Source organism: Sminthopsis crassicaudata, chromosome 3 (genome assembly GCF_048593235.1).
Source record: "Sminthopsis crassicaudata isolate SCR6 chromosome 3, ASM4859323v1, whole genome shotgun sequence".
NCBI lineage: Eukaryota > Metazoa > Chordata > Mammalia > Dasyuromorphia > Dasyuridae > Sminthopsis > Sminthopsis crassicaudata.
Genome location: NC_133619.1, coordinates 364,561,266 through 364,574,794, shown reverse-complemented (window position 1 = coordinate 364,574,794; position 13,529 = coordinate 364,561,266). Strand labels below are relative to the sequence as shown.

General features: G+C 32.4%; 1 protein-coding gene across 10 annotated transcripts in view; it reads left to right on the top strand.

Annotated features, from left to right (window-relative positions):
• Positions 1-13,529, top strand: part of PTPN4 (protein tyrosine phosphatase non-receptor type 4) — a 200,699-nt gene that overhangs the window by 174,965 nt on the left and 12,205 nt on the right. For all 10 annotated transcript variants that reach the window (XM_074301815.1, XM_074301810.1, XM_074301808.1 and 7 more), the window contains 5 exons: positions 2,035-2,201; positions 7,677-7,767; positions 7,862-7,923; positions 10,339-10,485; positions 12,203-12,331. In XM_074301815.1, coding sequence (XP_074157916.1) covers positions 2,035-2,201; positions 7,677-7,767; positions 7,862-7,923; positions 10,339-10,485; positions 12,203-12,331 — 596 coding nt within the window. The remainder of the gene's footprint in view (positions 1-2,034; positions 2,202-7,676; positions 7,768-7,861; positions 7,924-10,338; positions 10,486-12,202; positions 12,332-13,529) is intronic.

The following is a 13,529-nucleotide window of genomic DNA, read 5'->3' as shown; positions in this document are numbered from 1 at the left end:
CTATAAAATCTAGTGGGCATGTCAAACCATCCAAGTTTTCTTCTCCTTTCCTTTTATATATTCTGAAAATGACTTTTTCAATAATTATTATGAATTTAATAAATAGCAACTAAATTGAGCACTTTGTATACACAGTAGAATAGGGGGGAAAGATTGTAGTGAAATAAAAAAAATTATTACAAAGATTCATAACAGATCATTAGATAGATTTCAAAGGGGTCTATGATCTTGGATGAGAAAAGAAATTACATTTTTATTTTAACTCTAATGAAAATATAGTGTTTCCTTAAGACAGATGACAAACCTCAATAGTAATCAGGCTTTACCAGATTGCCTTCTCCCAGTCACTGACCCTGACCTGGATTAAGCCAGTTTCTAGCCTAGCCCCCTTTATCAAGACTGCATTAGGCTGGTTCCTTCTTCTGAAAGCTGGTTGGTCAGCAATGCTTTGTTATTCTACATTACCTTGAAACTTGTAACATCTTGTGGAAACCTGAGTATTTCTCACAATTTGAAACCAAGAATGTACCTTAACAATATCTAATCCAATCTTTTTATTTGGTTTAAAAAGAGCTTAAGTGATTTGTCATGATTATACAGGTTAAAGTAGGATATCTAGGTTTTGAACACAAATCCTTTGATTTCAAATCCAATATTCTTCTCATTATACTATGCTTACTGTCAACCATACATCCTTATTCATATTGCTGATGGCTCTGAAGATACTATTATAAAGAATTTATTTGGTCAGTATTATTTTTAAATATCTGATATTATAAAGATTAGAACAAAGATCTGGAACTAGATCAGATCCCTGATGTCAATTCACTAAAGTGAAATAAATCCAGCAGCAATTCAGCTGTCCCAGTCTGCTATTCTGCCTTTGTACATGGAAGTGACTAAATATGCAAGAGAAGACAAAAGAGTTGATATAAAAACCAAAGATAACTTAAAAAAAAAATCTGAGGCATGTTGAGCAGAGATTGGTTGTTATTTTTTGTCCTTAATAGGCTTTATTTAAATCTGAGAAAAATTAAGAACCAATATAAGATTAGGGCCTTAGACCCCTATTTAGCAGAGCTTGGGTAATTTATAGCACTTTCAGGTTTTATACAGAAAGATTTTCTAGCTGTCAGACTGGACACTTCTCTGACCTTTTAATACACTGTAATGTTAATTCATCTTCTTTGTCTTGTCCCTGTGCTCTGTGCTTTGTATCCTTTTCTCTGTGTTGCTAGTTTTATATAGTCATAGTAACTAGCTTTGGCCCTAGTAGGAAAATTCTGCTCTGTAACTAAATGTTGCATTTGGTTTCAGGACCAGGAAGCAACAGGTTTAAATTGCATCTTACATTGACTTAATGATTGCACACATCACTTAATCCCTCAATGTTCTAGGCAATTCTCTTAAGATTATGAATTTCAGAGAAGGTTCTATCTGCATTGCCAGAATTTCCTATAGGGAATTCTCTATCAATGAAATCACAGCTGCAATCTTTATCTATTTTCTTCTGTTTTGTCAGTCTGGTAATAATCTTACTTTCTTCAAATCCTCAGAGTCTGCCAAAATTCCTATACTAATATCTACTCATTTGGGAGTATGGCAGCTTCTTCAGAAAAAATTGATTTTGTCTTTCGCCTGTCCTTTGAGCACAAGAGTCTGTGGGTGAGGAGTCTTGAGACCTTTTCAGAGCGTAGCCTCACTCAGCCATTCATGCTCAGAGACTACCCTCCTATAAGAAGTTCTTCTGTTTAGTGTAATGTGCTGATTACTAAGGCTGTTGGTCTTCCAACTAAAGAAATTCTGAATCTTCACTCCTTTGAGATACATTATATTAGAAAAGGCTTTAATTTGGTAATGATTTTATGCCAAAGGTAGGAATGTTATTCAGCATAATAGGGGTATTTCTCCTGTATTGGTAATGGATGCCAAATTTTATATATTTCTTCTTAAATTAATTTGTCTTTAATTTGTTTGCCCTAGGAACATGTCCAGCAAGTGAAAGACACTAATAATTTCCATGTTCCTTTTCAGCTGTATATGATGTAGTAGAAGAAAAATTTGAGAATGAACCAGATTTCCAATATATCCCTGAAAAATCCCCACTAGATGGTGTTCATCAGAATGATAATGCTTTGAGGGAATCAATGGTCCAGCTTGCCGAGGGTCTTGACAGTGGGACAATCCTTACACAGTTTGATGTGAGTAACAATGCATTTGTGTTTTTAGAAAATATTTTTCCTTTCATTTCATAAAATCTTAAGTAGTTTTCCAGTCTTAGTTCCATGTTTTTTGAATAATTAACTTTAAAATCCATAAACTAATATGCCTTCAAAATCTGTAAGGAACCACTGTCTCAATATTGAAAAACAATAAATGAATTTTTATGAAATTTAAACTGCTCTGGATAAATTTTATGTGCCCAAGATTATGGCTTAGCTAATATAAGGTTGGAATATTTCTGTGGCTTAGGGAATGATGAGTTGATGAATTTAGAAAAATATGAAAAGACTTACACCTAAGAAGGATGATGTTATCTATCTTCAGAAAAAGAGGACAAATAAGCATAGTGCTTTATATAGATGCATATAAATGTATATATTTGTATCATTATAGGTATATATGTATGTGTATATGCATGTGTGTGTGCATAAATAAACAGTTGTATTTAACTATAGTATATTTGGGTAAGGTGAAAGGGAGGAAAAAGGCAGAAAAAAAATAAAAAGTACACAGCAGAAAAATAAAAGAAAACCTACATTGAAGCAAAGAAAATGGACAGCTCTGAATATAATGTGCTCTAATATCATATATGTTTTCTTGAAATAGAAACTTGTTACATGTTTTGAATCTTTTATGTTCTGTTATGCAAATGACAAAGTTTTCTTTTTCTGTTTTGTTTTGTTTTTTCTATTTTGTATATAAGGGGAAGAGGAGATTGACTGCTTCCTTTATTTTAAATGTAGTATTTCACTTTCCCCCAATTATATGTAAAAATAGTTTTTTAACATTGATTTTTAAAACTTTAAGTTCCAGATTCTCTCCCCTTCTCCCTTTTGAGAATGCATTCAGATCACTATAAGTTATACATGTGCAGTCAGGCAAAACATTTGCAGAATATTCATGTTGTGAAGGAAAACATAAACCCATCCCCCCAAAAAACTCAAGAAAAATAAAGTATTAAAAAACATATGCTTCAATCAGTAATTTAGACATCAAATTCTTTCTGTGGATATGGATATCATTTCTCATCATAAGCCTCTCAGAGTTGTCTTGCATCATTGTATTGCCAAAAATAGCTATATTATTTACAGCTAATCATCTTGCAATACTACTGTTACTTTGTTCACAGTACATTTCATTTTGCTTAAGCTCAGGGAAGTCCAGGTTATTCTGAGAGCATTCTGCCCATCATTGTACTACTATAAGAGTACAATAATCAGTCATTTCCCAACTGATAAGCATCCCCTCAATTTCTAATTCTTTGCCCCCAGAAAAGAGCTGCTGTAAATATTTTTTGTACATACAGGTCTTTTTCCTTTTTATTTTTTGTCTCTTTTTGGGATACAGTGCTAGTAGTGGCATTGCTTTACTATCTTATTAGACAATCTAATTGCTATGTGGTAGTAGTACTTCAAAACTTTTATTTTGCATTTCTCCAATCAATAATAAGTTAGAGCGTTTTTCATATGATTAAAGATAGCTATGATTACTTCATCTGAAAACTATTCATATCTTTTGTTCATTTGTCAATTGGGAAATGACTTTATTTTTATAAATTGTATTTAGTTCTCTTTTTGTTTAAGAAATGAGTCCTTTATCAGAAAAACTTGTTTCAATTTTTTTTTTTCACAATTACTCTTGCTATTTCCACCATTATCTTCCTACTCACTTCCCCATTTATTCCACTCTTACTTCCTTTTCACTTTGTCCTTCCTTAAAAAGGCCTCGTATGACTGCCTTCTTCCCCAATATGCCCTCCCTTCTCTTATCCCCTTTCTCTCCTACTTTCCTGTAGGGTAGATATTACCTAGTAGGGTAAGATAGCGTTTTATACCCAATTGAATATATATCTTATTTCCTTTTTGAGGTAATAATTCCTTCTATGAGAATATGGTTCACTCACTCTCCTTTATGTTTCCCCTCCTCTTCTTCACTATAATAATTTCTTCTTGTGATTTGTCATAGTTTACCCCATTCTGCTTGCTCCTTCCCTTTCTCCTACTGTACTTCTCTTATACTCCTTAACTTGACTATGCCCTTTGTCTACATAATATTCCCTCTAACTCTTCTAATAACAAGAAAGCTCTTTTGAGTTATAAGTATCATCTTCCCACATAGGACTATTTGCAGTCTAACTTCATTAAGTCTCTTATGATTTCCGTTTCCTATTCAACTTTTTTTGTTTCTTCAAGAGGTTAGTGTTTGAAAGTCAAATTTTCTATTCATCTCTGGTCTTTTCATCAAGAAGGCTTGATAGTCCTTTATTTCATTGAATATCCATTTTTCCACCTGAAACATTATATTCAATTTTGATTGTAATTCTATTTATTTGCCATGTGGAATATCATATTCCAGGGACTCTGATCCTTTAATGTAGAAGCTGCCAGATCTTGTGTTATGCTGATTGTGGTTCCACAGAACTTGAATTGTTTCTCTTTAGCTGCTTGGTATGTTTCTTTCTTGACTTGGAACCTCTGGAATTTGTCTATTATATTCCCGAGAGTTTTCATTTTGGGATCTTTTTAGGAGGTGATTGATGTATTCTTTCCATTTCTATTTTACTCTCTGGTTCTAGGATATCAGGGCAATTTTCCTTGACAATTTCTTGAAAGATGATATCTAAATTCTTTTTTTTCGGTCATGGCTTTCAAGTAGTCGAATAATTTTTAAATTATTTCTCCTAGACCTGTTTTCCTGGTCAGTTGTTTTTCCAGTGAGATATTTCATATTGTCTCCTATTTTTCATTATTTTGGTTTTGTTTTATTGTTCCTTGATTTTTCATAAAATTATTATCTTCCATTTGCTCAATTCTAATTTTTAAGAAACTTACTTTCTTCAGTGAGCTTTTGTCCCTTCTTTCTTATTTAATCAATTCTACTTTTAAAGGCGTTGTTTTCTTCAGTGCATTTTTTTTTATTTGTCCAGTTCTGCCTTTTTTAAGGCATTCTTCTCCTTTTTTTTTGTACTTTTTTTTTTAAACTTCCTTTATCATTTGGCCTAATCTGTTTTTCAAGGTGTTACTTTGTTCTGTATTTCTTTTGTTGTCTCCTTTACCAGCCTATTGACTTGTTTTTCATGGGGGTTTTTGAGTGTGTGTGTGTGTGTGTCACTCATTTCTCTTCCCAATTTTTTTTTAATTTTGCTTACTTGATTTTTTAAATCCTTTTTGAGCTGTTTCATGACCCAAGACTTGTTTCACATTTTCTTGGAGACTTCGGATGTAGGAGCTTTGACTTTATCATCTTCTTCTGAAGGTGTATTTTAGTCTTCCTTATCACCAAGTAACTTTCTGTGGTTAGAATCTTTTTTCTTGTTTGCTCATTTTCCCAGCTTATTACTTGACTTTTAACTCTTTGTTAAAATAGGGCTGTACTTTTAGGGTAGATAGTACACTGTCCCAATTTCAGGGGTTTTGTGCAACCGTTTTCAGAGATCCTTCTAAGGACCTGTAAATTTTCAGTTCTCCCCAAGATGATATGATCTAAGAAGAGATAACTTTACTGCTCTTCTGGAGTACCATTTGACCTAACAAAGGAGAATCCAAATTAATATCAGGTTTCAACGTAGAATACCCCTTTGCCATATTCTTTCTAGCAGAGTATGCAAACATCATTGCCATGAATGCATGTGAGTGACCACAAATACTCTTTTCCATTCTGGAACTGTGAGAAAGGTCCCCATTCCACTATGGCTACAGGCTGTAATATACTGGTGTCTGCCTCTCAGGACTGTGAACCTAATTAAGGTATAGGCAAAGCTACAGTGATTTGCTTAAGTGCTAGCAAAGAAACTTCTGTAAACTCTTTTTGACTATTTGTTAAACTCTTACCATGGGGGGACTGAGGCCTCTGGAATTATATTTTAAGTTTCAAATGATTTTTTAAAGATTGCTTTTCCCAAGTGAAGATATAATTAAAACAAATGTCTTCTACTTAGCTCCAATTAAAACTCTCCATGTGTTTATCCCTTTGAAAAATAAAGAAGGCAAACCAGGAAGAGTTTTAAATGAACTATTTAATGCTAAACTAATCTTTATGAGAAATGAGAATAGATCTCATGTATGCAAATTAAATCGTGTTTCTTCAGCTGGCATTAACTAGTGGAGATAGATTATTGAAGAGATTGAAATGAGAAATAAGCAGTAACATATGTCTACTTAAAGAGAAAATTCTATATCTTGTTAGCTTAGAAGTCAACCCTAATAATAAATATATAGTCAGAAATTAACATAAGTTAAATTTAAGAGATTTCTATTTTAACTAATTTAACTTTTTTCATTGTTTTCTTAAGACTTCATTTTAATAAGGCAATACCAACATCATCCATGGTATTTACCTGTGACCTCTTGTTATTATTTAATGTTATTTTCATTTATGTAGCTGTAGTTGATGCATTTTTTTTTAATCTGCTTCATTTTTCATCACTAGAGAAGCATCATGACAAAGAGGATATACTTCTGGATTTAGAAAAATCTAGGTTCAAGCCCTATCTCTGATACTTTTGTGATCATGAACAAATTAATTCTTCTCTGAATCTTACATCCCTTATCTCTAAAATCATATAATGCCTCCAGAATCTATCTCAATCTCGCTGAGCTACTATAAGACTCAAATTATAACATATTTTAAAATCTTTGGAAATTTTAAAATTCTGTGTAATTGGCAGTTATTATAATTATTATTGTAAATGTCTTCCCATATTCCATTTTTCCTACTCTTGATGTTATAATTATATTCTATTACATTAATATACTATAATTTATTTGGCCTAATTCTGATTAATGCAACTGTGAATATTATTTTCTTACTCTCTAATGAGATTTGATAAGTCAACTCTTTTAACTTGACAAATTCTTTATTCTTTTCCAAAGAAGTTCACAGATATTCCCTAAAGAGTAAATATTAGCTTATTTCTCTCACAGCCCCACCAGTATTGAATTTTTACACATTTATAAATTTGGTTTTGTTTGGGTTTTTAAGATTTTTCTTTCCCTTTCACTCATAGGTTAAAGTTTTTTTCTTTTTTTATGTAGTAACAATAATTACTTACATTTATACTTACATAATACTTTATCATTTACAAAGCACTTTTGTCCCTATAATCCTGTAAGATAATTGATCCAAGTACTTTTACAAAATGTAAAGTTGGCAAATAAGTGTTAGGAAAATGGAATACCAAAATGTTATGTTCACTAATGGCAAAACCAAACCCAAATATAGTGCAACAGTTTTATGACAAAGAACATTGTTGAAATTCTTCCATTTTATTAGTAGTGATTTTATTTTAGCAAGTTAAAGAAGAATATCAGATTTTCACATGGATTATGTAAAAAAGAATGGAGTTCATTGCTTCTTGTTGTAGTTGAAGTTTCCTGTGTACATTTATTGGTGTTGTCTGTGTGCTAATGTGGATCTTAAACTATAACCAAAACTTGTGACTTATTCCCTTATAGCAACTCTATCGGAAAAAGCCTGGAATGACAATGTCTTGTGCCAAATTACCTCAAAATATTTCCAAAAATAGATATAGAGATATTTCGCCTTGTAAGTATATTTTTAAATTAATTTTTAATATTTTGATCTTTCTGATTTATAAATGCCAAATAACATTGTTTTAATACTCTTTTTTTTTTTCCAGATGATGCTACACGGGTTATTTTAAAGGATAATGATGACTATATCAATGCAAATTACATAAATGTAAGTTTAATTTTCTATATGTCAGTGGTATTTAGAATGGTAGGGCATTTTTAAGTTTCTTACCCCAAAATCTTTTTGTTAGAGTTATCACTTAGCATGAGTTTTTTCAATCACAAATCTTTAAATATTCTTTATTTCTTTGTATGTAATGGAGGTTTAAAACAGTATTTTTACATGACTCTAAAACTGCCTTATGAATATGTAAGTAAAAAAAACAGATGTTAAGAGTTCTTGAACCTCATAGCATATTCTCCCAACAATTTACACTATCTATATTAACATATAATAAAATTACTTACTCTATATTAGTCATAAATGATTGCTAATCTCAAAAAAGTAAGCAGTTGGCTTTCTATTAAACTATTCTAAAGCCATAAGTCTTGCGAATAATTAGAACAATAAATAACTGTCCTGGAGCAACTGCCTTTGTCTTTTAGGCACATTGAATCTATTTCTAAAACAGGTCTTCCAAATTTCCTCATTTCTATGGAAGTTACCACCCTAGTCACTAAGGTGTAAAACATTTTGCATTATGCTTCCTCTCACAAACTTCATCTACATTTGTTGCCAAGTCAAATCTACCTTCACATCTCTCACATCAATCCTTTTCTCCTCTTCCAAGTGACTACACCTTATTTCAAATCAAGAAGCATTTATTAAAGGACACCTTGATGCAGTGGATAAAACACAGGCCCTGAAGTCAGGAGGACCTAAGTTCAAATCTGGCCTCAGACACATAATACGTCCTGGCTGTATGACCCTGGGCAAATCACTTAATCCCAATTGCCTTACCAAAAACAATAATAATAATTTTTAAAAAGAAACATTTATTAAAATTACTATGTGTCTAGCATTTCTGAGCACTAGGGATCCGAATACAAACAAAAATGTAGCCCTTGCCCTCAAAGAACTTACTTTCTAAAGGTAAACAACTTATAAAACCAAGTTGAAAAGAGGGGGGAAAGAACAAAGCACTCATGTTAGGGGCATGATGGAGAAAGCTAGAGAGTTAGAAACAGCTAAGAAAGAAATGAATAGTTGGCCTGGGCCCTTCCTCAACCAGGAGGGTCCTAGGGAAACTTACCAGTAGGTGCAAGGGCAGAAGGTTCTACAGTAAGAAAGCTATTATCACTGGTATTAGGAAAGCTCCTATGACATGGTGGAGAAAATCCAGTGAGTCAGGAGTGATGCCTAGAACACAAATGAAAACTTAATCACGTCCTACCAGGGCTGTTATAGGAGCCTTCTTAATGGTGTCCCTCCCCTCTAGTCTGTCTTTCTCTGTTCATCCACCATGCAGCTACCAAATTGATATTTGCTTCCTAGAACACCTTTGAACTTGTCATTCCACAGTTTCAGATATTTCAGTTCCCACTTCTCTGTAGGATAAAGTTAAAACTTTTTTGTGTGGCATTTTAAAATGTGTTCCAGCCTACCTCTGTCCTGACTCATTACATATGATTCTTCTTTGTGAATTCGACTTTCCAACCCAGTCAGCCTATTTTCTTTCTCCATATATAATATTCTGTCTTCCATCTGCATATCTTAGGTTGTCCTTCATACCCAAAATATATTTCTTCCTGACCTTGCCCTTTTGTAATTCCTAACCTCCTATAAGACTCAGTAACAGACATCATGTCTTAAACTAAACATACTGTGATCTCCCAGACTCTAGCACCCTTCCTTCCTTCCCTGCAAAATCACTTTGTGTTTGTTTGTCTTTGTATTATTTTTCTCCTACACTCCAGTAGTGTCAGCTCATTGACTCCAGAGACTATTTCACTTTTGTCTTTGTATTTCCTGCACCTGGCACATAATTGCTTAATAAATGTTTGTTGAAATAAATGAACAAACAAATGACTGGCTTCCTCATTTCTCTAAAGAGACACAAGTATGTGTTTTGATGCTCATCATTTCCAAAGATATTCCTCTCCTGATAAACTTAGATATGGGTAATAAAAATTCGTTGTGCTATCATCAAATAGGTCAATAAGTCACTCTTTAGCAAATTATAATTAGTAAATTATTGATTCAAATTATTTTCATAGACCTCACAATAATATAACAGTTACTGCTGATTAACTAGAAATTTATATAAAAAATTATATATTTTAATTATTTCAGTTGTGACTAATCTTAAAATAATAGGACTTATCATTTCCTTATAGTATATATGCCTTCCCCATTGTAATTTGTCTTACAACAGAGACATATAGTCACAGAAACAGTCCTAGAAATGTATTTTATCAGACATGTTTTTATTATTGTTAAAGCCTTTTTTCATTCTAATCTGACTTTTGTAATTCAATCTAAATTATCCAGCAAAGATTTATTCTATGATTCATATACTTAGTTGTCCAAAGGGGATGATAATTAAATAATACAATTATGCTGCTTTTGTTCTTTTCCTTTTAGATGGAAATCCCTTCTTCCAGCATTATAAATCAGTATATTGCTTGTCAGGGGCCATTACCAAACACTTGTACAGATTTTTGGCAGATGACATGGGAGCAAGGTTCCTCCATGGTTGTAATGTTGACTACACAAGTGGAACGAGGCAGAGTAAGTCAGAACTTGGATCCTATGTGCTACTAAGTAGAGAATTTTTCTTAACCAAAATAGTCAAATAATTTTTTTAACCTATAACTTTATGTTCTTGTAATGTCTTGATTAAGGTTTTCCTAAGATTTCACTAAAGAGTCAATGAGTAACTCTTAACATGCTAGTACCAACAAAGTCATGAGATAATAGCCCTTTGGAAAGATGGTCCCATCTATGCAGAATACAATCAGTTATTAAGCCCTTAAGCACCAGGCACTATGCTAAGATTGGGGACCCAAAGAAAGACAAAACCCAGTCGTGCCCCCAAAGACCTGCATTCTAATGCATTCTAATAATAGTTTTAGCTGTGGTGATTAACTGATAGGAAGAATGTGAAGGCCTCTCATGGCAGTTTGGTGGCATTGTGAATAGAGTGCTCTCAGAAAGATAGCTGAATTCAGATCTTGCCCCAGATATTTACTAGTTGTGTAATCCTAAACATTTACTTAATCCACTTTTAGCCTTGGTTTTCTCAAATGTAAAATGGGGATAATAGCAACACATACATCACAGGAATAAGGAAAAAAATATATATCTCTATAAAGTTCTGTGCAAACTTTAAAACACTATATAGATTTTAACTATTGCTATTATTATTTAATTGAATTCATGAAAAAAGCATGAAATCATAGAGTGTTTGACTTGAAATTAGGAAGATCTGGATTCAAGTCCCTCTTCAGACATCAGGTGTGGGAATTCTGGACAGGTTATTTAATATTTTGAGTCTCAATTTTCTCACCTTTAAAATGAGAATATTGATTTAATTACCTCAGGTCCTTTCCATAATTTTATGATCCTTTAAAAGAGCTTTTAATCTAATTGGAAAGAAAAAACTAAAATGTAAAGAATTAAATAACAGAGTATGATAGTTGAAATAAATGTAGTAGAAGTTGAAAATGGAGAGACATTCTAGAAAATGGAGAAAACTTCATAAAGCCTACAGGTTTGGCTTGAAATGAGTTTTGAAGAATGAATAAGGTTTAGATATACTATGGAGAGGAAAAAGAAAAAAAAAACATCCTCAACATGGAAAATGGTGTAAGCCAAAGGCATTGAGATAGAAAAATGTGAACAGGGTTTACATTTTATAATTATGTGTTAATCTTTTTTTTTTAAGTCTATAATAATGCCTTAAACTTTGTTCATAATGGATGTTAGTTAAAAAAAAAAAACACTTTGCTTTGATGTTCTAAAGATTTTCTTTGATTTGACTGTTCTCTTAAAAGACTGTCTCTAATCAATTTTCAGTCATTTATAACTACATATTTACATATTATTTTTCTAATTTACAAATGCTTTTCTCACTATATCCAGAAAGTCTATAGATGCTTTAGTTCTAAGCAGCAGGTTAAAAGGGAAGGAAAATTAGAATGAGATTCAGAAGATCTAATAAGATAATATGTGCAAGTACTTTGCAACTCTTTAAGTGCTTATACAAATGCTAGTAATAAAAGCAATTATTATGAAAAGGGATACTTGATTTATCAGCATAGAGCTGAAAGGGACCCTCAAATCAAGTCCCTCATTTTATGAATGAGAAAACTTAGGCCCATGAGGGGAAGTAACTTGCTGAAAATCACTCAGGGCATGTCAAAGGCAGATATGTAAACCAGGTTCTAGGTCAATTAGAATCTTTGAATCTAAACACAATTTCTTTGGGAATGTTTTTTTACCTTAGGTTAAGTGTCACCAGTATTGGCCAGAACTCACAGAAAGTTCATCGTATGGGACTTTCCAGGTTACCTGCCATTCCGAAGAAGGAAATTCTGCCTATGTCTTCAGAAATATGACACTATGTAACTTAGAGGTGAGAATAATGTTGCATCCAATGTCAAATGTGTTGAAATTTCAGTTTCTATGTAGCTATAGACTTAAATGCAGAAAAAAAAATAGTGTGCTATTTACATAGCCATGTTATTGTTTGCTTTGGATCTCTTAAAAGCAGGTCTCGGTAATGTGGTAAAATATCTCATTTGTAAAGATGATGGGTAGATGTTGTTGCACAAATTAAAAAGACTTAACTGTGTTCCTGGCCACTGCTTTCCTTTCTCTGTGTACTATTTAGATAATACCAATTCTAGAAATAGTTTTTATTCATGAACTAATCTTCTGGCACAGAGGCTCTTAAACGTCTTTGTCTTTAGGACACTTTTGAGAGTCTGGTGAAACCTATGGACCCCTTTTCACAATTATGGTTTTTAAATGCTTTTTTAAAAACCATAATATTATAAAAAGAAACCAGTTATGTTGAGATGCAATCATAAAAGTATTTTTTAAAGTAGATTCAGAGATCCCAGCCTAAGAAACATTGCTATAGGGCAAAGAGTTGATGATGTACCAATTCCAATTGATCAATGATGGACAGAATCAGCTACATCCAGAAAAGGAACACTGGGAAATGAGTATAAACTGTGAGCACTGTTTTGTTTTGTTTCGTCTTGTTTTTCTTCCCAGATTATTTTTAGCTTCCGAATACAATTCTTCCTTTGCAACAACAACAACAACAACAAAATTCGGTTCTGCACATATATATTGTACTTAGGATATACTATAAAATATTTAATATGTATGGGAATGCCTGCCATCTAGGGGAGGGGGTGGAGGAAAGGAGGGGAAAAATTTGGAACAGAAGGGAGTACAACGGATAATGTTGTAAAAAAAAATTACCCATGAATATGTACTGTCAAAGAAAATGTTATAATTATAAAAATTAATAAAAAAAAAATAAAAAAATAAAACTGTACACCAAGATTAAGAAAAAAAAAGAGTTGATGATGTAAGCCCAAGGTGCCAAAATGAATGCATCTGAAAAATAAGCTAAACTTAACTGGGAAATAATTAATAAAATAAATAAATATACAATAGAATAATGTTAATATTAATATGTGGTTTTCTAAATCAAAATGCACCTATTGCAGTGACTCCATTTCCACTTCAATTTAACACTTTCTATTTGTGTTTGGTGATCTAAACACCCAATAATGGGAAGGTAAGGAAACTATACT